General features: G+C 44.8%; 1 protein-coding gene across 8 annotated transcripts in view; it reads right to left on the bottom strand.

Moving 5' to 3' along the window:
- The window catches only part of CLCN3 (chloride voltage-gated channel 3), a 517,267-nt gene that overhangs the window by 16,109 nt on the left and 476,144 nt on the right, over positions 1-25,014 (bottom strand). For 3 of the 8 annotated variants that reach the window (XM_069244205.1, XM_069244251.1, XM_069244211.1), the window contains one exon: positions 1,507-1,582. The exons of 3 other annotated variants lie outside the window; for them this stretch is intronic. In XM_069244205.1, coding sequence (XP_069100306.1) covers positions 1,507-1,582 — 76 coding nt within the window. Of the gene's footprint in view, positions 1-537; positions 1,583-25,014 lie in introns of all 8 variants that reach the window. 2 more of the 8 variants (XR_011205536.1, XR_011205538.1) reach the window with 1 other exon arrangement.

Below are 25,014 nucleotides of genomic sequence, written 5' to 3'. Positions count from 1 at the left end.
AAATGGCTGTGGGACTGAGTAACTTACATATATGCTAACTACTGACAAACATCTGTAGTTAGGAAAGGGGGTGTTGTTTTCAGTTTCCAAATATATTGCTGCTGAAATAAGGACTACTAATTTTAAAGGAAAAAACAGCACTCAAAGACTCAATCACACGCAATGTAGAGTAAATGTGTTAGTTGTCCATGAACAACTTGTTCAATGTTATTAATGCAGTATAGTCTTCCACAACAACTATAAAAAATATTGCCACCTAGTGATGCCTTAGTCTTCATATACGTCTCAATAAATATCTATCAGATACACTAAATCCACTGGATTAAAACAAAATGGTGCTCACATGATCCTGCCTCAACACCCCTGTGATTCTGATTTATTCAAAAGTACATTGAGATCTAACCCATACATTGACTTTCCCTCCCCATATCAGATTATTGACAGGCAATCAAGTTGCAAAGGGGCACATGCATGGTTTAGACATACATGGCATGTGCTGCCGTACAACTGCATAGTAAAACCAAACAGTGGGCTCACCTTTAAAAGGCTCAGCCTTGGACTTGCATGGATGCATAACAAAGAAGGGAGTTAAAGTTATGAGTAAAACACACATTTTCAATTCTGGGTTTCATTCTATGCAATGCTAGGACTGCAACAGTTTGACAGGAACAACAATTGCATGGCTCGCAATGCTAACTTATGATAAACTGTAAAACAAATAACTTGTGATCTATTGGTGAGACAGGGTTTTTTTTTGCCGTGTGCTGGGTTGCATTTGCCTCACCTCAGATGCAACTTCAGGACTCATTTGTGACATACAACATTTTCTAGGACAACAACTTAAACATGAGTGTTGATGCTTAGTTCTATGCACCTTCATAAGTGAGGGAAAAGAGCAATAAAAACAAATAACCATTTCTGTTATAACCAATCTCACTGTCAACGGCGTTAACTGCAATGCAGTTTCTTCTACTGGTTTGTATCTTTAAGAAAGGTCTAGTGAGGAGAATAGTGGGAATATCATTATTTGTCACATTAGGTGTTCTCTTTCAAATATAAGAGGGCAAAGCTGATGTCTCTGGTTACAAATCCAGCAACAGACAAACCTGTAAATCTAGTCACCAAGAAGCTATTGGAACGCAAAACAAATTGGATTTCCTACATCCCTTCCCAATCAAATTCTAAATACATGAAGCTCATTCTATATCTTCAGTTTCTTACAAAGCAGAAAATTTGGCAAGTCTGTCTAACAGACATAACAGTTGGTTCAACTGTTGCAGAGTTAAGTTACTGTCTTTGTCCCATTCCTACAAATAATTACATTCAAAGAAATGTAGGATATGCTTGCTGCATAAAGTAACTTAACGACATGGTGCCAGGTCCATGCTGTTCAGCTGATGTCAAAGTGACTGAACAGTTCACAAGTTTCATGCATCCTGACTTCTAACGTATCTAGTAAGGAGGAGGAGAAGTAGGAGGAAAAGGAGATGTTGTAGTTCTAATCACCAGGGGCTCGATGTGCTGCTTTAGTTGCTCGAGATGTTCTAATATGTTCTTCTTTGTGATGATCCCCAAGACAATCCTGAAACAGATCATTTTATGCTAATAATTGTGTCTGAACGAAAATGAAGAAACAAATTAAATAAAGATCCAACCACAGATAAAAATTCAGGGGAAAGGAATGATAAACAAGAACAATAGGAATGCTAATAAGGAATGGAAAAAATAACAATTGTAAGTATGAACAGTCCCAAATAGTTCTGAAACCAAGGATCATTACTGATCACCTCTGAAAATATCAAATTAAACTGAATGGCAGCTTTATGGGTAAACATTAATGAAGTCTGTGCACATCAACACTGGGCTACTGAACTTTTAAAACATTTATTTATGCCACTAACAACCACTCACTATTAGCTGTTAAACAAGACTATGATGGTAATATGATGTATTGCAATTTATTTTGTTTTACATATTTTGCCCAGAAGCACTACAATAACATCACTATCACTGTAATATTGTTGAGGTAAAATTATATTCCTACTTAAACTCTCAACTGAATGGCACAAAATAGTGAAAAGGTAATTTTTGGGTATGTATGAAACATTACCAAAGAAAATAGATCCCTTGCATATTACTTACTTCAGAATACTGACCCCATGAAAACATTGAGGGCATCTTACTTACCATTAAAGAAATAATTAGCAATGCAGGTTTGGTTTAATTTAATACATGTTTGTTTTCTCTTTGTATGTCTTGTGTTTGTGGAAAATGCTTCACAAGAAATACATTTTCAAAGGCATTAACACTGCATTTAAAACTAGTATTTGTGACGATTTTATGTACACATTGAAAAACAACATCCCTTAAATACACTCTAAAACATTCAGGATTGTTGATTGTCCTCGGATCTGTGCAATCACCAACTCACCCTTCCTACAGAGCACTTAAATTTTGAATCTCTGAAGAAAGAATACCACTCTTCACATTCTGGGCATTTCCCCCAATGGCCACTGTCTGAATACATATGATATGAAGTCTTACTATGCAGCAGGACAATAGTAAGTGCCCAGAGCGGTTATTCTAACTACTTCTTTTTTGGGCAAGGTGGAACAGCGCTGAGACCCTAATGGAAATCAATCACCAAGGGTATTTTTTCAATTCTCTCAGAACAAATCTCAAACTGTTTAATCTCTTTTATCAAGGAACAATTACGTTTTTATCCTAGTAGATCTCCATATTCAATCACCAGGACTTAATATGCAATTTCCGGAAGTGTCCTGAATTTTATTCATATTTTTAAATCAGTTTAAGGACACACCTGCCATCAATCCTTGAGCATTTAGTAGGTTTGAGAAAGGACACCGTTTTCAGGAACACGAGCCAGATGTTTCACATTGTAGATCAATTTGTAGTGAATTCATGCCTGATTATATTCCTATTACGACAGAATTATGGGGTCAAGCCTGGGCAGTTTTTTCGTGAGACATGGTCCCAATAAGGTGCAGGACAGAAATTTTAGGAAGTTGGTTTTGAATATTAAAGGATACATCTAGCAGTTTAGCATGGTGTCTAAGCTAAGAGCATCTTTTCACCTTAACAACATGAGTCACACATGTCTGAGAACACCTGTACTGACAGCTTTACAAACTGTACAATTGTGAAGACCTATATACTTGAATCAGAGGGCAGGTGGTCATGAGCTTAGACAAACAAGTGCCAAAGATAGCAGTTAAAATGAGTCAATGCAGCACACAAAGGGGAACTTTAGATGCAATATTATTCCTTAAATTAAACATACTTCAAAGTAAATTAATTCTCTTTAAGTCCTGGTTTTGAGTATAAATGAGAATTAATTTGGCTTACACTCAACAACTGATACAATGAGGGCAATTTTTGGTAAATTATAATTAGTAATTGTTTGGCTGTAAGACCTCAGTATAGCAGGAGGGATCTCTTGAAACGTACAAGAAGTCTGCAAAAGTGTAATGAAAAGGAAGCTAGATCAAAATGGTTTCTCCTTTGGTAATACAGACATCCCTTTGTGAATACAGTTGTTTTCTCGAGACATTGAAATATCTACAGCTATTGCCATTTCATTAAAACATCTTTCTTCAAGATTTACTTTTTAGGAGGAGTGTCAGAGTCTAGGAGAATGTCTTATACATTCACAATCCCTTCATTAGTTTTTCTCCACAGCCTTTATGTAAGACACACAGTGTGATTTTGGGAGGACTTTCTTCATGTGCTTACAATTTGGTAGTTATTGCAGAATTGCTGCTATCAGCTATTATTCTCTTCAGCAACAGAGACAGGAGCAGCTCCTATAATGGAAGTATGGAAGGTTTCCGTAAGCTGTTTAAGAATACTTGACAGCAGAGATGTACAAAAAACTCTAACATTAAACCCACATATAAAACAGCATCTGCCTTAAAGGTGCACTATGAAAAGGAAGGGCTCAAACAAGGACTGGTGTAAAAGCTGCCTATGTGCAATGACTTGCTGACTTGAGTAGACACCAAGGCCCACATTACGAGGCTGGTGGTCATAAGACCACCAGCTTCGTGGTGGCGGTCTTACCATCGCGGACCCTGCGGTAAAGACCACAGCATTACAAGTTGTGGGGTTTGGCCGCGGCTGGCGGTGAGCTCCTCCAGGCTGCCGGCAGGCTGCAGGCCGCCGCCCGCATTACGAGGCAGCAAACCACAAGGATTTTTGTGGCGGCCGCACCGCCACGAAAACCCTAGCAGAAACGCACCCATACCCATTCCTGTTGCCAGCACCCACACCCACACACCTCCATGCACCACCCACACACTTGCAAACACCTGCCTACCCAACCGCACATATCCCTACAAACACTCCCACCCTCTCTCAGTGACATACACACACACCCCCACTCACACATACGCACCCTCTCCACAATCATTCACACTCCCACCCCCTCCGCATTCATGCACACCCCCTTTCACGCACGCAAACATTCACATACACACACCCCTCCACATGCGCACACGTGGCACACAACCCCCTCATCCGCACACTTGCAGACAGACACCCCCACTCACTCGCAGACTTGTACCCCAACTCACATGCATCCCAATACACACACCTACTCACTCACAACCCGACACCCCCTTTCCTGTGCATACATGCAGACACACACCCCAACCGCATGCATACATCCAGACACCCCCATTCGCACACATACACTCACTCAGATACCCCGACCCCTCTGCATACAAACACACACACACCCCAACATCCCCCTCCCCTCCGCATACATGCAGACACACAGCCTTCAAGCAAACATACATACACACACACCCATTCAGACACACATACATGTACACACCATACACATGCACCCAACACCCCCCCTTTTGGACGATCAACTTACCTTTTCCGGCGAGGTGGCTGTCCGGGAAGGGATGGGTCCTGGTGCCAGCACCACACCGCCAACAGGACTCCGCAACGCCATATTACCTATCATAATACGGCTGGCGTTTTTTTTGTTGCTATGGCGGTGCTGGAACCGCCTCTTCAATTCCGTCAGCCAGGCTGACGGGGTGGATTTCGGCCCGTAAACAGGCGGAATTCCTTTCAGGTCCCCTAATATGGTGGTCAGCAGACTGCCAGCACTGACAGTCTGTTGACTGCAGCGTTTTTTTAAAAAAAAACTGGCAAAGTCGTAATGAGGGCCCTAGTCTTCAAATATTTGTCACACAGCTAAAGCAAGAGAATACTGATGAGTTCTGCACTGTTTGGAACTGGTCTTCTAAAGTACCAGTTGAAGGCATTTGGAATGGATGAACCAACTGAAAAGAACAAAAGGACTCGTTCTGCTCCAGGACAAATTACATTCCCCTGATAGGATAGTTGATGGAGCCTAGCGGGCACAGGACTTATTAAACCAGACATCTGTTTTTGGCCTGATTTAGATGTTGGCTTTGTTAGCGCCCAGCTGTGTCGATGGTGGACTTGAAAATACCATCAAGCCAACTTTGTTCCCCCTGCCGTAGATGTTACAGTTCTGCAAGCTGATTGAATGGCGACGGAGTGCTGACGGAAGGAGAGGGCAGCAGGACTCTATGGACTTCATACAGTGGCAGAGGCTATGCAATAGAGTTAAGTGACACACACACACACACACTGTCCCTTAGCCCTATGTGTACCCCAGCAAACATACTCTACAACACACCACATTCACATCATCATCCATTACAATTCCAACACAACTCGTACATGCCGAAAACACACACACTGACATACATCCATGAAACAACATACACACACACACTACTGACACTGCACCCACACACAACACAACCACAACAACCAACACAACTACACACTAAGCTACACAAACACACATAAGCAAAACTACACACAACATGACAGCGTCCGCCACACAACAACAATGCTCACCTGAATGTGTCACGCCGCAACACAACATACACATGGGTCTCACATACAAGTGACACACATACAGATACAACCACACCACCCACTCCAGCTTCCTCCATCTCAGACTATCCACACATACACGTACAGCCACACATACACACCTACACAACAGATGGCACAAACCTACCCATACAGGTCCCCTTGCAATGCACACAGATGGACACCGTTGTCCAGTGTGAATGTAATGTAACTGTGGGTCCAGCATTCATTTTGCAATGAATGAAAACACCACAATGATAGTTGTTTAGTGTGTGATATGCGTGTTATGCCAGTATGCCCCCAGCCATGCGTGACACCACTGTGTACCGCACACATCCATTCCACAATGATTTAAAAAAATCACTGTGAAATGTATATGACTTGAGTGCTCCCGATGTCCCGTACAGTGCCCACCCAACGTACCTTCGAGTCCAGCAAGGGGGTCAGGATGATCATGTTTTCTCCATGGGTCGTCGGCTACTGTGACGGCAGGTGTTTTCTAGTCGTGTCCAGTTGAAGCCGGGGTGGAATGGGGAAAAAGGTGGGTTTTCACCCCTCTCCCCCATCTGCCAACTCAAACATGGACCACCACTTTCTTGGTGGTACGGCACATTCAAATCTGCACGGCGGGAAGAGTGCCTGGGGTTCCATCATCAGCCACATTTCCCTCTCCCACCGTGGGTGGTGTTTCTTTGCAGAGACAGCCGTTCCAATGTCGGCTTTCGTCTATGGGACCATCAACATCTAAATACGGCAGACGGACTGTCGCAGCAGCAGATAGGTTTTCCGTCAAAAAGTTAATGGCAAGACCGTTACTGACAAGATCTAAATCAGGCTCTTAGTCTCTAATGCTGCTAACCAAAGTGGCTGAAAAAAAGTAATGGAGGATCAAGGACGAAACGCAAAGGAATGGCTTGCCAAACTAGATGTCATTCCCATTTTTATGCTTCTCTAGCTAGAATAAAAGTGCGCAGGTTTTGAAACTTGAGAGGTGGCCAAATGAATGAAAAATATAGGTAAAATAGGCGGATTATTAAGCAAGTATGACAACATTGGGGGTGAGCAGAACAAACAGTAGCAAAATAAACATATTCATTGCATGTCTTCATAAACTAACTTAAAGTGGTCAAAAAAAGTTCACCTTCCTCATAGAACACAGGCACAAAGATATGCTAAGGGAAACAAAGTCAATGGGCAAATACAATATGAACAATGGATGCCACATACCGCAGCCCATTATCTGTGTCATTAAACGAGACAGCTGAAAGTGAACATAAATAACCATTTGTTAATGGTTACGTGCTAACCATGCTGCTTCTGGCTAATTCAGACTTCTTCCCAATCCATAGGTCCAGGGAGCTTTCTGTGCCATCCCACAATCTGCTATAGAAATGAATGGTAATAAACTGTGTCTCTGATCTGCGATGAATCAAAGTTAGTCCCTGTAGGAAAGTACTCTCTTTTTGGCATGGTTATCCCCACTTTTTGCCTGCTGTAAGTATGTTTTGACTGTGTTCACTGGGATTCTGCTACCCAGGACCACAGTGAATGTGCTCTCTCTCTCTCTCTCTCTAAATTTGGTTGCTTATGACTTAGCACTCCCCACAATTGGCCTACTGGTGCCCACATGTAAGTCCCTAGTATACGCTACTTAGGTACCCAGGGCACTGGGGCACCAGGAGTTACCCATGGGCTGCAGCTCTTATTGTGCCACCCATAAGAGCCCAAGCAAAATGTGTCTGCAGGCCTGCCATTGCAGCCTACGTGAAAAGGTGCATGCACCCTTTCACTAGAGGTCACTGCACCACGTCACTGTAAGTCACCCCTATGGGCAGGCCCTCCTAGCCAAGAGGGCAGGGTGCAGATACCAGTGTGTGAGCCCTACGAACTCCAGTTCCATTTCCCTGGAGTTCCCAAGTGCGGGGAAGCCATTTTACCCGTGTACTGGACACTGGACACTGTGTCCAGCTACATAATGGTAAATCCGAACCTGAGCATGTTTGTTATCAAACATGTCGAAATCATACCCCAATACTGTTGCCAGTATTGGTTGTATTATTCCATGCATTCTTGGGGCTCTTTAGAGGACACGCAGCATTGCTCCTACCAGTCTACTGGGGTTTTCCATGCAGCCCGCACTGCCGCCACACCCTCAGATAGATTTCTGCCCTTCTGGTGCTTGACCAGCTCAAGTAGAGGAAGGCTGAACAAAGGATTTCCTTTGGGAGAGGGAGGCAACAACCTCTCCTGTTGGAAAGAGGTGTTACATGGCTTGGGTGGGGTAATTTCCTCAAGCCACCGGTATGCTTTGAAGGGCACATCTGGTGCCCTCCTTGCATAAACCGGTTTGCACCAATCCAGGGACCCCCGGCCCTGCTCTGACCAGTTGATTTTGCCATCTTGAATCCAAGATGGGCAGAGGCCCTTGAGTGGCCAGGTCAAGCAGGTCACATCACAGCCCCCTCCTGTTAGGTGGTCATCCTGCTAGGTGACCAATCCCCCTTCCTGGGCTATTTAAGGTCTCCCTCCCTGGTGGGTCTTCAGATTCGGCATGCAAGATTCCTGCAGGACTCCCAAGCATTGTTTACTTCATCTTCTGGCCACCAGGACTGCAACTGGACCCTCCAGGAACTGACAATCTGCAACTCTACTCTGCTACAGTGTTTCTCCAGCTCCTTCCAGCAACTGCAACATTTCCCTGGCTGTGCATCCTCTGAGGGCAACGAGTCTTCAGCCTGCACAAGAAGCAAGAGGAATCTCCCTTAGAGTGAAGAAGTCACTCCCCTGCACCCGGAGGCATCAACTGCAACGTTGACTGGCTGGGTGGATCATCTTTCGTTCGGAACTGCGTGGATCCTGCATCACAGGTGGTGGTCTGGAGTGGTCCCCTTGGTCGTCTCTACCAGCTGTCCATTGTTGGCAGGGAGACGGTAAGCCCTTGCCTCTCCTTGCAGGATAGTACTCCTGTGCACTGTTACTCTTGCAGCTACCAAGGCTTGTTTGTTCCTCCTCCAAGGGCTCTTTAGGCTCTGTGTAGCCCCAGCTTCCAGCACTCTTCCCTGCAAAGTACAGTCTCCCGCCTGCTGCTCCAGTGATGTGGGACTCCTCTCCAGGGGTGCTGAGTGGGCCTCACTGTGAATTCTGTGCCTGCTGTCGGTGGGTCGCCTGTGGGGGTACTATGGGCCTTGCTGGTCCTCTTTAGCCCTGCAAAACCTTCTTCTCCGACTCTTGCATTTGAAAAGGCTTGTTGGTGGTTTTCCAGTAGCACTGACCTACTGCAACACGACCGTCTACTTGGGACATCACTCCTGGAACTCCTCTTCTGCTCCTGTGCTGTACTGTTGACTTTCTTCATCCACCCTCGACCTGGCCCTGCATCCATAGAATGGTGGGTAGTGGCTCCTGCCACGGCCAGACACTCCAACTGGAACTCGACTTGGTCCCCTTCTTTTGCAGGTCCTCTTCTGTCAGGATCCACCTTTAGTTTCTTCCATTCTTGTTTGGGTCTCGCACAGCCCTTTTACAAAGTTCCCCTGTGGGTTTGGGGAAAACCCAGGTACTTACCTCTTCTCTCCTGGTCGCTGGGGGCACCCTGGTATTTACCTTTTGAAGTTCCTAGTTCCTCCAGCTCCTCTCTACTGATTCCACTTCCTTGGGTGGAGGACTGCCTTTAACATTCCACTTACTTATATGGTTTGGTCTTCCCCTAGGGCATTCAATATTTGATATTGTTTTTACTATTTGCTATTGCTTTCTATGCTAATCACTGACTTCTAATGTGTACATAATAGTGTGTTTACTTACCTCCTATTGGAGTATTGCATACTCAGTATTTTAGTATTTGTTTTACTATAATAAAGTACCTTTACTTTTGTAACACTGTGTGGTTCTTTCATGTGTGTAAGTGCTGGGTGACTGTAGTGGTATTGCATAAGCTTTTCATGTCTTCTAGTCAAGTATTGGCTGCTCATCCACATCTACCTCTAGAGAGCCCTGGTTTCCTAGACACTCTCTACACCTCATTAATAGGGGATACCTGGACTTGTATAAGGTGATAACACCATAGGTGCTCACCACACACCATGCCAGCTTCCTACAGTCCCTTGTGAAAAATGTTGCCTTCTACCAGCTGCTAACAGCATCAATTCCCATATAAAGCAAACTATGGTTCAAATATATATGGTGAGAATAAATTACTTGAATGTTGTCAGTTTTATCTAAATCTTTTATGTTTTTCAATCGCCCAACTACAAAATATTCTGAAAATATGTACATCAGTGGGGGCTGTGAAAATGAACAAGAGCTTTTGAAAACACAGTAAAAGGAACAGTGCCATTTTCTCACTGCCTTCGTAAAAGCCATGAAGGAGAGAGAAATCAAACAAGCTTATAATTTTTGCAACTTCACTCGTACTGTTCCTAATTAGCACAGGGGTGTACATTGACTTGCAGTTCCTCACTAGGAAAACTAAATGTTGCTAAGAGGAGTTGATATAATACATTCTACCTTAAGTGACCGTAGCCAGTTTTCCCCACTGAACAGATATATTAGCGCTATGTATCTACTGTGACTGACAGGTGAACCACAAAAAAAAAATAGACACCCAACACTGATCAAGTGTGATCTCAGGGAGGCATACTTCAAAAGACAATCTGAAAGGATGTCTTGTTTTTTTGTTAATAACTACGTAACATATAAGAGAGTCATACTGTCATGTAGCCAATCATGCAATGCCTCTGGGACCCAAGCCACAGGCCAGTCTGGGGTAGATTTTTCCACTACTGATCTGCCTGGCATGCCCATCCCTTGCACAATAATGCTGGATCATGATCATTCATACAATAAGAATGGAAAAGTCTAGGAGGGCCAGGTCTGCATGACTATGAAAGGAATGGCTCTTCAGAGCACAACTGAACACACCAGTCCTCCTCAAACATCTACAGAGGTAGAACGCACAGGGCTTTAATTTCTAATATCCCAAAATGGTAAATTGTGACATGCTCCAGTTAGGTCCCTTTAAAATCTCCCCTTTCTTCCCTGTAGAAAGATTAGTAAGAGTAAACCGCAATGCAAGGAATGAAGCCCAGTGCTCTTGAGAATAGCTGACCTAATGACAGTTAACTCCTTTTGGCGGTAACACCTTTTTATTTACAGTGCACCTAAACTGGAAGACTATGGTAACAAATCCAAATGAAAACCAAATACAAGGGTGCCACTCCTGTCTCTACTGAGTCGTGCCCCTACACCCCAGGTTATAATGGGGTGGTGAGCAAGGATTCTGCCTTCCTAGAGCATAGGGGGTGAAGGAACTCCAGCCTACTAAGTTACCCTTTTCCCATATAATTCTTTATTCACCCATGCACTGATGGTGAGAAAGAGATAGAAGACAGAAGGAATTGTGCCCTCTTTAAATAACAAGCATTGGCATAGTCCAATACGTTTCGCTTATGCAAAATCTTGTGGCTTTGTCAATTTTTATTACATGCTGCGCAACATGGCTTAAAGGAAAAGAAATTACTATGACACATTCAGCACTGACCACACCATATCTCTTTTTCCTTTAAGCCATGTTGCACAGTGGCCTGCATTGCTGGGCAACATGTTTTAAAAAAATAAAAATAAATAAAAAGGTTGTAGGGTGTTGGGGGCAACACATCCGAGAACAGGTGGGGGGGAAACAATGGAGTGTGGGGATGGTGGGGAAACACAGGCGGGGTGAAGGGGAGTTATTTGTGGACATGCACTAACAGTGGATGCTGAAAAATAACAAAAGAATACCTGCAGGAGCCTGCGGCCAGTGGGAGGACACTGGCGACAGGAAGCTGCACTTGGCCCATGCTCCATGGCATGGACACGCAAAGAAATCCCTGGAGGAAGCTGAGAAGAGGAGGAGGAGGAGGTGCTGACTAATGGTAAATAAATAAACGCGAGTGACGTGGGAGCCAACCAACGATAAGTAGAGGTAAACAATGGGCGGGTTCTAAGCCCGTTTATGATTTCTTTTTTATAACAGCTTTCGCAGGTAGCGCATGCACACTGTAGGTGATACCTAAAAAGGAACGGCATAATGCATTTGGAGGATCCAGCCAGCATTTTGCAGTCAAAGGAGAGATAACTGAAGGTTAACAGTGGGAAAGGCTATTTTAAAACTATGGATATGGCTAGCATCTTCCACTCATTTACAATTAAAAAAATATATATATTTTTTTAATTCCCATGACCACTTCCTTCGCCCCCTAAAAAAATGTATTCTCTAAATGTGAGCTTTACTGGAAAATTCATGAAGGACTAAATCATTCATGTCATATGAGAATACCCTTATTAAAGCTCATATAGACAAAGAGCAATGCAGCAATCAGTGACAAGATGAACAAGCTATTTCCCTTCCTTAACAATTTTTCTGGTTGATATTATAAGTGAACATTACTCACCTTCAAAGTATCGCTATATACAGTATGCACCAGAATGAAAATGTCACTTACCCAGTGTACATCTGTTCGTGGCATCAGTCGCTGGAGATTCACATGTTCTGCATAGCTCGCCATCTGGTGTTGGGTCGGAGTGTTACAAGTTGTTTTTCTTCGAAGAAGTCTTTCGAGTCACGGGACCGAGTGACTCCTCCTTCTGTCTCCATTGCGCATGGGCGTCGACTCCATCTTCGATTGTTTTCCCCGCAGAGGGTGAGGTAGGAGTTGTGTTGTAGTAATAGTGCCCATGCAATGGAGTGACTAAGTATGTACCTATTTAAGGTTAAAATAATATATATACAAATGTACAAAGTTGAAGCTAACTTCCAAACTGCTACAGGCTCCCGGGGAGGTGGGTGGGCACATGTGAATCTACAGCGACTGATGCCACGAACAGATGTACACTGGGTAAGTGACATTTTCAGTTCGATGGCATCTGTCGCTGTAGATACACATGTTCTGCATAGACTAGTAAGCAGTTATCTCCCCAAAACCGGTGGCTCAGCCTGTAGGAATGGAAGTGGTTTGAAATAATGTTCTTAACACGGCTTGACCTACTGTGGCTTGCTGTGCGGATAACACGTCTACACAGTAGTGCTTGGTGAACGTGTGTGGCGTAGACCATGTGGCTGCCTTACATATTTCTTGCATTGGGATGTTTCCTAGAAAGGCCATGGTAGCACCTTTTTTTCTGGTTGAGTGTGCCCTTGGTGTAATGGGCAGTTGTCGTTTTGCTTTAAGGTAGCAGATTTGGATGCATTTAACTATCCATCTGGCTATACCTTGTTTTGATATTGGGTTTCCTGCATGAGGTTTTTGGAATGCAATAAATAGTTGTTTAGTCTTTCTGATGTTTTTCGTTCTGTCAATGTAGTACATTAATGCTCTTTTGACATCTAATGTATGTAGTGCCCTCTCAGCTACGGAATCTGGCTGTGGGAAGAACACTGGTAGTTCCACTGTTTGATTTAGGTGGAACGGTGAAATAACCTTTGGTAAAAATTTAGGATTAGTCCTTAGGACGACTTTATTTTTGTGTAGTTGTATAAAAGGTTCTTGTATTGTAAACGCCTGAATTTCGCTTACTCTTCTTAGAGATGTAATGGCGATGAGAAATGCAACCTTCCAGGTTAGGAACTGTATTTCGCAAGAGTGCATGGGTTCAAAAGGTGGACCCATGAGTCTTGTTAAGACAACATTCAAGTTCCATGAAGGAACAGGTGGTGTTCTTGGTGGTATAATTCTTTTAAGGCCTTCCATGAATGCTTTAATGACTGGTATCCTATATAGGGAAGTTGAATAGGTAGTCTGCAGGTATGCGGATATTGCCGCAAGGTGTATTTTAATGGAAGAGAAGGCTAGGTTAGATTTTTGTAAGTGAAGCAAGTAACCCACTACGTCCTTTGGAGTTGCGTGTAAAGGTTGGATCTGATTATGATGGCAGTAGCAGACAAACCTCTTCCATTTACTTGCATAGCAGTGCCTAGTGGACGGCCTTCTGGCTTGCTTTATGACGTCCATACATTCTTGGGTAAGTTGTAAGTGTCCGAATTCTAGGATTTCAGGAGCCAGATTGCTAGATTCAGCGATGCTGGATCTGGATGTCTGATCTGTTGGTTGTGTTGTGTTAACAGATCCGGCCTGTTGGGCAATTTGATGTGGGGTACTACTGATAGGTCTAGCAGTGTTGTGTACCAGGGTTGCCTTGCCCAAGTTGGTGCTATTAAAATGAGTTTGAGTTTGTTTTGACTCAATTTGTTTACCAGATAAGGAAGGAGAGGGAGAGGAGGAAAAGCGTAGGCAAATATCCCTGACCAGTTCATCCATAGGGCATTGCCTTGGGACTGCCTGTGTGGGTGTCTGGATGCGAAGTTTTGGCATTTTGCGTTCTCTCTTGTTGCAAACAAGTTTATTTGAGGTGTTCCCCAGAGTCTGAAGTAAGTGTTTAGAATTTGGGGTTGAATTTCCCATTCGTGGAACTGTTGGTGATCGAGAGAGATTGTCTGCAAGTTGATTCTGGATCCCTGGAATAAACTGCGCTATTAGGCGAATGTGGTTGTGAATTGCCCATCGCCATATCTTCTGTGCTAGAAGGCTCAACTGCGTTGAGTGTGTCCCCCCCTGTTTGTTTAGATAATACATTGTTGTCATGTTGTCTGTTTTGACAAGAATGTATTTGTGAGTTATAATTGGTTGGAAAGCCCTTAATGCTTGAAAAACTGCTAGCATTTCTAGGTGATTTATATGCATTTCTGTTTGAGGTACGTTCCATTGTCCTTGTATGCTGTGTTGATCGAGGTGTGCTCCCCACCCTGTCATGGAAGCATCTGTTGTTATTACGCATTGTGGCACTGGGTCTTGGAATGGCCGCCCTTTGTTTAAATTTATACTGTTCCACCATAGAAGCGAGAGGTAAGTTTGGCGGTCTATTAACACCAGATCTAGAAGGTGACCCTGTGCTTGTGACCATTGTGATGCTAGGCACTGTTGTAAGGGCCTCATGTGTAGTCTTGCGTTCGGGACAATGGCTATGCATGAAGACATCATGCCTAGGAGTTGTAATATCATCTTTGCTTGTATTGTTTGTGTTGGATACATGCGTTGTATGATCTTGTTGAAATTTTGAATTCTTTGTGGACTTGGAGTGGCTACTCCTTTTGTTGTGTCTATTATGGCTCCCAGGTATTGTTGTACTTTGCAAGGCAAAATGTTGGAATTTGCAAAGTTGACGGTGAACCCTAGTTTGTAAAGGGTTTGTATGATTTGATTTGTGTGTTGTAAGCACTTTGTTAGTGAATTGGTTTTGATTAGCCAGTCGTCTAGATACGGGAATACATGTATTTGCTGCCTTCTGATGTGTGCAGCCACTACTGCTAGACATTTTGTAAAGACTCTTGGTACGGTTGTTAAACCAAAAGGCAATACTTTGAATTGGTAATGTATTCCTTTGAATACGAACCGTAGGTATTTCCTGTGCGACGGATGTATTGGTATATGGAAATACGCGTCTTTGAGGTCTAAGGTTGTCATGTAGTCCTGTAGTTTTAGCAATGGTAACACTTCTTGTAGCGTGACCATGTGAAAGTGGTCTGATTTGATGTAGGTGTTTAGTATTCTGAGGTCTAGGATTGGTCTCAGTGTTTTGTCCTTTTTTGGTATTAAGAAGTACAGTGAATAGACTCCTGTGTTTGTTTGTGTGTTTGGTACTAATTCGATTGCATTCTTTTGCAATAGTGCTTGAACTTCTATTTCCAGGAGTTCGGAATGTTGTTTTGATAAATTCTGTGCTTTTGGTGGTATGTTTGGAGGGAATTGTAGGAATTCTATGCAATAACCATGTTGGATTATTGCTAAGACCCAAGTGTCCGTAGTTATTTCCTCCCATGCTTTGTAATAATGACCTATTCTTCCCTCCACTGGTGTTGTGTGGAGGGGGTGAATGACATCTGAGTCACTGCTTGGTTGTAGGGGTTTTTGGGCTTTGAAATTTTCCTCTATTCCTAGGGAATTGCCCTCCTTTGTATTGGCCCCGAAAGCCTCCCCTGTACTGTCCCTGGTAGCTGGACGGTGTTGCCTGCGAGGTGCTGGCTTGTGTGGCCTGACCCCGAAACCCCCCTCTAAAGGGTGTCTTGCGGAAGGTGCTGTAGGTTCCTCTGCTCTGCGGGGAGTAGAGTGCGCCCATGGCTTTAGCAGTGTCAGTGTCTTTTTTAAGTTTTTCGATTGCCGTGTCCACTTCTGGTCCGAACAGTTGTTTTTCGTTGAATGGCATATTGAGCACTGCCTGCTGTATCTCTGGTTTGAACCCAGACGTTCTTAGCCATGCGTGCCTTCTAATGGTCACAGATGTATTAATTGTTCTTGCAGCTGTGTCTGCTGCGTCCATAGAAGAACGTATCTGGTTATTTGATATGTTCTGCCCTTCCTCAACCACCTGCTTTGCCCTCTTTTGTAGTTCCTTGGGAAGATGCTCGATGAGGTGTTGCAGCTCATCCCAATGGGCTCTGTCATAGCGCGCAAGTAGTGCTTGAGAGTTAGCGATGCGCCACTGGTTTGCAGCTTGTACTGCGACTCTTTTCCCAGCTGCATCGAACTTGCGGCTCTCTTTATCTGGGGGTGGTGCATCCCCAGATGTGTGGGAGTTGGCTCTTTTCCGAGCCGCTCCTACTACGACGGAATCTGGTGGCAGCTGTGTGGTGATGAAAACAGGGTCTGTAGGAGGTGCCTTATACTTCTTTTCCACCCTTGGCGTTATTGCCCTACTTTTGTCCGGCTCCTTGAATATTTCCTTTGCGTGCCGAAGCATACCTGGCAGCATAGGCAGGCTTTGGTAGGAGCTGTGGGTGGAGGAGAGGGTGTTGAATAAAAAGTCATCCTCGACTTGTTCTGAGTGGAGGTTTACGTTGTGGAATTGTGCTGCTCTAGCCACCACTTGAGAGTATGCTGAGCTGTCTTCTGGTGGTGAGGGCTTTGTTGGATATGCCTCCGGACTATTGTCCGACACTGGGGCGTCATATAAGTCCCAAGCGTCTTGATCCTGGTCACCTTGGCTCATGGTGGTGTGAGCCGGGGAATGTGACGGAGTTTGCGCTGGTGAGACGTTAATTACAGGTGGAGGAGAGGGTGGCGGAGTTACCTTTTTCACCATTTTTGTTTGTGGCGCCTGGTCTGTTTGAAACTCCAGTCTCCTTTTTCTCCTAATAGGGGGAAGGGTGCTTATTCTTCCCGTTCCCTGCTGTATGAAAATACGTTTTTGCGTATGGTCCACTTCGGTGGATTGCAGCTCTTCCTCAAACCTATGCTTTCGCATCTGAGAGGACAGTGATTGTTCCTCTGTATAAGAGCCTGGAACGGGGTCGGTTACGGGTTGTTTCGGCACCGAAACCCTGCCTGTATCTCTTTTCGGCTCCTAGGTGGCTTTTTTCTTTTTTGGCGTCGAAACCTCTCGGCGTCGATCTTCGTCGGTGCCGCTGTCTCGGCGTCGAGCCGCTTCTACACCGCTATCTCGGTGTCGTTGCTTTTCTCCAGCACTTTCTCGATCCCGAGAAGGCTGCGTGCCGGTGTCTCGACCGGAGTCGGACGATCTCGGCACTGTTTTGGCCTTTTTCGGTGCCGATGGTCGGTCACCGAATTTAAGGGTGGAGCCATGGTCTGGTGGCAGTGGCGTCCCCTGGGCCTTGTCACTTTTCTTCTGTGTTGTTTTCGACGTCTTACTCACGGTTCTTTGATCGTCGAATTCCTCGGAGTCCGATTCGTGGATCGAAAAGTTTTCTTCTTCCTCTTGTTCCTCGAACTCTCGGTGCGCTGTCGGCGTGGACGCCATCTGAAGTCTCCTGGCTCGACGGTCACGGAGTGTCTTTCGGGACCGGAACGCACGACAGGCCTCGCAAGTCTCTTCACTGTGCTCAGGCGACAGGCACAGGTTACAGACCAAATGTTGGTCTGTATACGGGTATTTGTTGTGGCATTTGGGACAAAAACGGAACAGGGTCCGTTCCATCGACGTTGTTCGACACGCGGTCGGGCCGACCAGGCCCCGACGGGGGATCGAAAACTACCCCGAAGGGCACCGGAGCGCGTCGGTCTTCGATGCGGTGTTGACTCTAACTACGCCGATCCCGAACGCAACAATACCGACGAAAATCTTCTGATATTAACTAACTTTCCGTTCCGAAACTCGGAGCGACAGGAACACGTCCGAACCCGATGGCGGAAAGAAAACAATCGAAGATGGAGTCGACACCCATGCGCAATGGAGACAGAAGGAGGAGTCACTCGGTCCCGTGACTCGAAAGACTTCTTCGAAGAAAAACAACTTGTAACACTCCGACCCAACACCAGATGGCGAGCTATGCAGAACATGTGTATCTACAGCGACAGATGCCATCGAACAGATGGTTACGGAAGACAAGCAAATTGATCCTATGAAAGCTACTTCTACCCACAGATTCCTCACCTTTAGAATAGATACCAAAGCCGTACCTCACAAGGTTGGGGGCGGGGTCTGTGAAACTACTCAAATCAAAAAGTCCTGCAGGACAGAGTGACTGAAATGCCCTTCCCTTCAGATCTAGCTTTCAAGGCAGTAGTGCTTTGTGAACGTTTGTGGTGATACCCACGTCACAGCCTGACAGATGCTAAGCATAGGTTCTCTGCGTGCCATGAAGTGGTATCAGCTTGGGCCCAGGTTGAATGAGCTCTCAACACCTCTGGAGGCTGCTTTTTGGCCAGCGTGTAGCAGATCTTGATGTAGAGGACTATCCACCTTGGCAAATTCCATTTCTGCACTACCTGGCCATTCTTTGCCTCAGACAACCTCATAACAAGCTGATAGTCTACCTGGTGGTCTTAGGTGCAATTGATTTAAAAGCTAAACACTCTTTTAGGGCCCTTCAAATGAAGTCTCTACTCTGGGGCTGAGACCAAACAAAGAACACTGGAAGAGTGATGGACTGTCTAATGTGAAAAGCAGTAAAAACTTTGCCGCCTTGGTCCAAAGTACAACTTAGTCTCTGAAAACAAGATGGTACAAAGGAGCTGCACCAAGAGCGCTTGAACTTTGCTTGTGCGACAAGCTGAAGTCGTCACAACCAGAAACATTTTTCAAAGTCAGGGACGCAGTGGACAGCTGTGCATGGATTTGAATGGCTGGCACATTACGAAAAGTGAGAACCAAACACAGATCCCACTGTGGCATCACAAAGGGTTTTGGAGGAAACAAATGAGTCAAACTTTTTAGAAACCTAATCAGTAGAGGGGATCTGAATAAGGACGTTTGGTATGGTAACCATAACAAAGCAGACAGCCTTTAACAGGACCCACAGCCAGTCCTCCTTGCTGGGCCAGAGCTAAAACAAAAAAGAAATAGGACATCCAAAAGTTTGGCCTGTAACGTGACAGTTTTGCGAGTGCCACACTGGGCTACAAACTTGCCCCAGCGTCTGGCATACACAGATTTTGTAGAGGGGTGCAGTGCAGCCAGGATGACATCTACAACCTTTCCACGAACTAAGGTGCAGAATGCACAGGCTGAGGTGCAGGAACTTCCCTGCTGCTACGAAAGGAAATCCTCCTGACGCACAAGTTTGGTTGGAGGACAGATGCTCATGCCCAGGAGTGCTGGATACCACACTCTCATTGCCCAATCCGGAGCCACTAGAATGACCTCGATGAGTTGTTTCTGGTTTAATTCAGAGCTAGAGATGCAGAAATGTGTATAAAGCGCCCATGCTCCACTTTATCTAAAATCCTTCCACGAGAGACAGCCTTCTTGGAAACTCCAGTGTGCAAAATGCCTGACATTACGTGCGCTCTGCAGTGGTGAAAAGATTTGCCCAGGGTTCTCTCCATTTTTGAAAGATGCCCTCTGCCACCATTCATGATCTGCCAGGCACCGCAGCTGCATTTGTCAGTCCTGGTGTTCAAGCTCCCACCAGGTTGTTCAAGATCAGGGAAATGCCCTGATGCTCTATCCAGCTCCAGGGAAGAACTGTTTCCTAGCACTGGACCCCATCCCGGCCTACTTGATGCCGTACCACATAAAGGAGATTTGTCCATGAGAACCTGAACCAGCCTCACGTTGATAGACGATACAAAGGTTTTCACAGCCGGGAGAATGGCCTGTAGCTCCAACAGATTGATGTGGAGCTGGATTTCCACCAGAGATCATAGTCTTTCGATTTCCACCTCTTCTAGATGACTTCCCTTTCCCAGCAGTGACCCATCGGCCCTTTTGGAATCCTGCACTTCTCAGTGAGATCCAAGACTGAAAATATGGTATTATAGCCAAAATGCCCTTGCTTTGTTGTTGTGAAGGGAAGCACCGTACCTAGGACAGCTCCTATGAAACGACTTACTGTGGAGAGCCCGCCTTTAAGTAGGACCTCGAGGTAGAGAAAAACTGAAAATACGAACCTCCAAAGATGAACTGCGGCCACCACCATCACTTTCATTAACTCTTGAGGGGCATCTTAGGCCCAAAGAGTAAGGCAAATTGCAAAAGTTCTGGGCCGCCTAGAACCGCAGTTCCATCTGTGGGACTGCTGGATGGGTATATGAAACTAAGTGTCCTGCATGTCCAAAGTCACCACCCAGTCATCTAGATCCAGAGCATACTTAATCTTGGCCAGCTTGAGCCTCCTGAATTTGTCCATCCACAAGAAGGCATTCAAGTGGAAGAGATCTAATATGGGGTGAAGGCCTTCGTCCTTCTTTGGCATTAAGAAATAATCATGGTAACAGCAAGTCCCTGTTTCCTAGGTCAGAACAATCTCTATGGCTCCTTTAGCCAAAAGCGCCTACACTTATTACAGCAAGATGGACAGGTGCTCCTCAGAACGATGTTCTGATACATGGATAATTAGACAATCTGGAAGACCCACCTGTCGGATGTTATATTTTCCCACCTTTGAAGGAAATATCTGAACCAGCCTCCCACAAGGTGGCGTGTGCCACTAAGGGCAAATTTATGGAGGCAGTGCACTTTGGCATGAGTGGTACGCCAACCCTCTGGGGTAGCCTCAAAAGGAGCTAAACTGTTGAGGATACTGTCTGGCAGGGGTAGAAAGGCCTAAACAACATGCCATGGCCCTGCTTTCTTTAAAATGTTCCAACTCCGAATCAGTCTTCTCACCAAAAGCCAAGACCCAGTAAATGGCATGTCCATTACAGAGGCTTACACGTTTCCAGAGAAACCCATGAATCTCATTCAAACATGCTGCCAAAGCACCCCAATGGTGCCAACTGCTCTGCCCAAGCAGTCAGTAACGTCAAGTTCAGAGTGGACAATGTACTTGGTGACATCCTGGATGGTTTGAAGCAAATTAATCCAAAATTCCTCGAGAATCGCCTGCTAGATCTCACCAACCATGTCCCATAAAACATGTGTATATATCTCCCCAGCAAGCAGCTGGCACTGACTGACTGGGGGGGAGGGGGGAAGAATGGGGGCGTTAGACTGGCAGAGGAAATAATTTCACTGGCAGACAGGCACAAGACTTAGACCAGGGAGGGGGGGCTAGACTGGAAGAGGAAATAATTTGCTTCCCGAATGTCTCAAGACATTTCGACTGTCAGGTGTCATGGGCAAAGAATTGAGTTTCAATCTATTGGGTGACGCCTGAACCAACAATCTCTCTGGTGTTGGGTACTGCGTCAAGAAATCAGAGTTGCTTGGCACTGGCCTGTGGCATCTGGCAACCTGTCTGTTCACTAGCAGACAGGCACGAGACTTAGACCAGGTGCCCACAAGGATGTCAGTCAGGCCTTCATTAAATGGAGGTTTTGACATGGTTTGTCCACGTTGCCAAACTTCTATTAGTACATTGATTTTGACTTCCATTGCCGGCAGTTATAGGTCTCTGACCTCCGCAGCATAGCGAATTGCTATGGAGAAGAAGGCATGCCCTTCTGTTGTTGGTCCCAGAGAGAACACAATCCAGTGTCTGGCGAAATGTCGAACCCACTTGCCCCCGGCAAATCTAAATATGAACTGTAATCATCATAATGTTGGGGAAAATACTTCATCACCATTATCCTTCTTAAGGCCGGTTGGCTCTGATCCAAACCAAAAAGTTAGTGGAGCACTGGGCTGCGGCTTTGAGGTAAAAGCATGAATCAGTCGGATCTAGAGTTGGAAGTTTTGGTATGGCTCTGATACACTACTTTGGTCGGGGCCAAGATGGACTTGGTTCGGAGTCAAAGAGGACTACCGGAACACAATTGCCCACTGTGTCAGTGCTGGTGCTGTTGTTGACTCAGGCATCAGAGCAGTATGAGTAGTGGATACTGGAGGCACAATACTGCCAAGGGTGGACCAGTTGGTGGTATCCTAGTTAAAAGCCTTCACAGATCCTTGGGACTCATAGGTGTGACAGAGGGAGCTGTAAAGGTGCCAAAAATTCACAACATGGCCTCTGTAAATCTCTCGATCTGTTGCAACATCGCTGATGGACCTGGAAACTTGGGGTGCATCAGGACCAGTTGCAGAACTGGTGCTTCAGTAGGGGACTGAGACCGCAAGGCACCCTGACATTCTCGCAACTTCTCAGCCTGAGAGAACTGGGACACATGCCGCTTGAACTTCTTGTGCTGCTGCTTCAAATTCTACTTACCAGAAGTCTTGGACCTCAACAAAGGCCTGTCGCTGGAACATCCTTAAGAGCAGGAAAGGGTCTGCGGTCTCTACTTTGAGCAGGGCTTCCAAAGCTTCTTTCTTTGTAGAGGCATACGGCTTTGCATTCCCAAATTCATTTTGGGATCATAAGGCTTGGCACCTTCTAGGATTTGAAGCTGTGAGCTGAACTCAAAATATGGATTTGTGCACCAAATTCAAAATTTAGAAACTGACCTTGTGAAGATCTGTCACAAAAACCCTGTAGTTTTAGTAAGGGGCATATTTCTCATGCACACTGGAGAAGAGAATTATTTAGCAAAAAACTCTGCAACTGACAAGGAAAACGTTGGCAGGGAGCTCTGGACCTGCAGAAGAAACAAAAAGAAAGGAACTGACCTCAGTGCGCAGAGGATGGCACTTATATGCGCTTCTATTAATCACTTCTCTGTCTTACAAGTGTGCAAGAGCAATGCTATTTAAATCTTCTGGATCTAGTCTGGTGCATGGGTTATTCTAAAAGTGAGGAATCTGCAGTTAGAAGTATCTTTTGGAAAAGAGGTGGAGTACATTGTTGGCGGGGTGACTGGCACATGGACGAGGCAGGATTTCTTGTTCTTTTTGCTGTTTTGATATGCTTGCACACAAGGAGATGTGTATAATATGTACCATACCAACGAAGCTATGACAGCATGTCAATGGCTCTGTGAAGTGTATGTGTTAATTAAATGATTTGTTGCTTTGTACATTTCAGTTATAATCTCTGTATGTGACATTGCATTAAGCCTTTTTTAAAGACATTTAACATTCCTCAATGTACAGTTCTGAACAGTGATCCAGAACCATTACGATCAAATCTTTAATATATACATTGCACAGTCTTACATATTCACTGCCTTCCCTCAGTTATGTTGTGTACTCTTTTGATCATGCTGTTACTTCTATAACCTTGCTAATTACCCTCATTAGATTCGTCATCCCCTGGTACTGCTCAATCAGTATTACAAAAGACATTGAAACTGGAAAATATGGGCTATATTCGTTTTGGTTCTCAGACCCATTTTTTGTGCCACTGACCTGGACATACACCAGTATGAAACGTTCATGCATATGACCAGGTTTGAGAAGAACCTAACAAATGCACTTGCTTAAGAAATGCAGTGATTGAAAAAGGGGAGCACTCTGTGTTCTTAAAACAGATACTGGCAGGCTTGATGCATTAGTCATGCAGACACTTAGTTAGTCATGCGAGGGTCAGAAGCGAGTGTTGTGACTGTACACTAGTATTCATTAACACCAAATGTATGCACACTGTCAGCTGTCAGAAAATCCTCTTTCTCTGGAGCTGGCTGAACACAAAGGAACCGTCAACACACAGAACAGGACATGGAACAGGATTATGAACTTTCCAATGACAAGAAGCATTTACTCAGATATATGAAGGGGGTAAGTGCTGCGCTGGCGGCGGTTTACTCATTGGAATGTGTGTCTTTCTAAGCCCTAGACTGGTGGTGATGTTACGTTTTCGATCTATCAATTCATATGCACAGAAAATAGACATTAAGTCTGAGAAAAATCATGTGTACCAATTAGAATATTGACAATAATGCAGCATGCAAATGAAATACTGTAAATGGATGGCGTTATTAATTTGTTGCTTTCATGAACTGGTTGGGGACGACGTCTAACAAAAAGGGCAAACAAAAGTTGACCTAAGTATAGCAACAACTTGCACTATTAATATTTTAAATTTATAATGGACAAAAAGTTGTATGCGTGCTGGTAACCAGTTTTTGTGCCTTGCCTCTGCTCACCTTCTGTTTAAAAGAAATGGAGAAATGGAGACTGGACTACATCATGATCAAACAAAGAGGTGTGCTGTCTAAAAGATTTCATGGATAAAAAACAAAGGACAAGTGGAATGTCAGATTTTATCAGAGGCGCTAGTAGTTACTCTGGGCTGCATTTACACAACGCTAAACATGTTTCTGCCAAACGTATTCATTGACAGAAAGGATAGTCTGGGCTACAATCCACCTGTTGCCCCACCACAGCCATCTACACACAGCTGCAGGTCACAAGGAGCACGCTTTGGAGACAAAGTTTGGTCTATGTGGCAAGGCTCAGCACCCACCCAACCCTCACTAACTGTTTCCTGCTCGAATCACGTGTCCACAGTGCTACATCGTGCAGGCCAATCACCCCTGCACATCTGTGCTGTGTTTATTTTTAGGATTTACAGCAGAAAATAAAAACAATTTGAATTTGAGAAAAATGCATTGACTTGGACAGGAATCCACAAATGCAAATCCAAAACAAAATGTTCCCCTTGCAGGATATGTGCAACAATGAGTGCAGGTTCAGGCCCATCGCACAGACAGCCTTTTAGGGTATGGAGAGAATGCTCTCTGGGACGCTGAAAGACCTCAAATTCCTCCCTGGAGTCTGAGAATGCTACCCCTTCCCCTACCTACATTCTTTTTAGGATACAGC

The sequence above is a fragment of the Pleurodeles waltl genome, chromosome 1_2 (assembly GCF_031143425.1).
Source record: "Pleurodeles waltl isolate 20211129_DDA chromosome 1_2, aPleWal1.hap1.20221129, whole genome shotgun sequence".
Taxonomy (NCBI): domain Eukaryota; kingdom Metazoa; phylum Chordata; class Amphibia; order Caudata; family Salamandridae; genus Pleurodeles; species Pleurodeles waltl.
The sequence above is the reverse complement of the archived record's forward strand: the minus strand, read 5'-3'. Positions and strand labels throughout refer to the sequence as shown.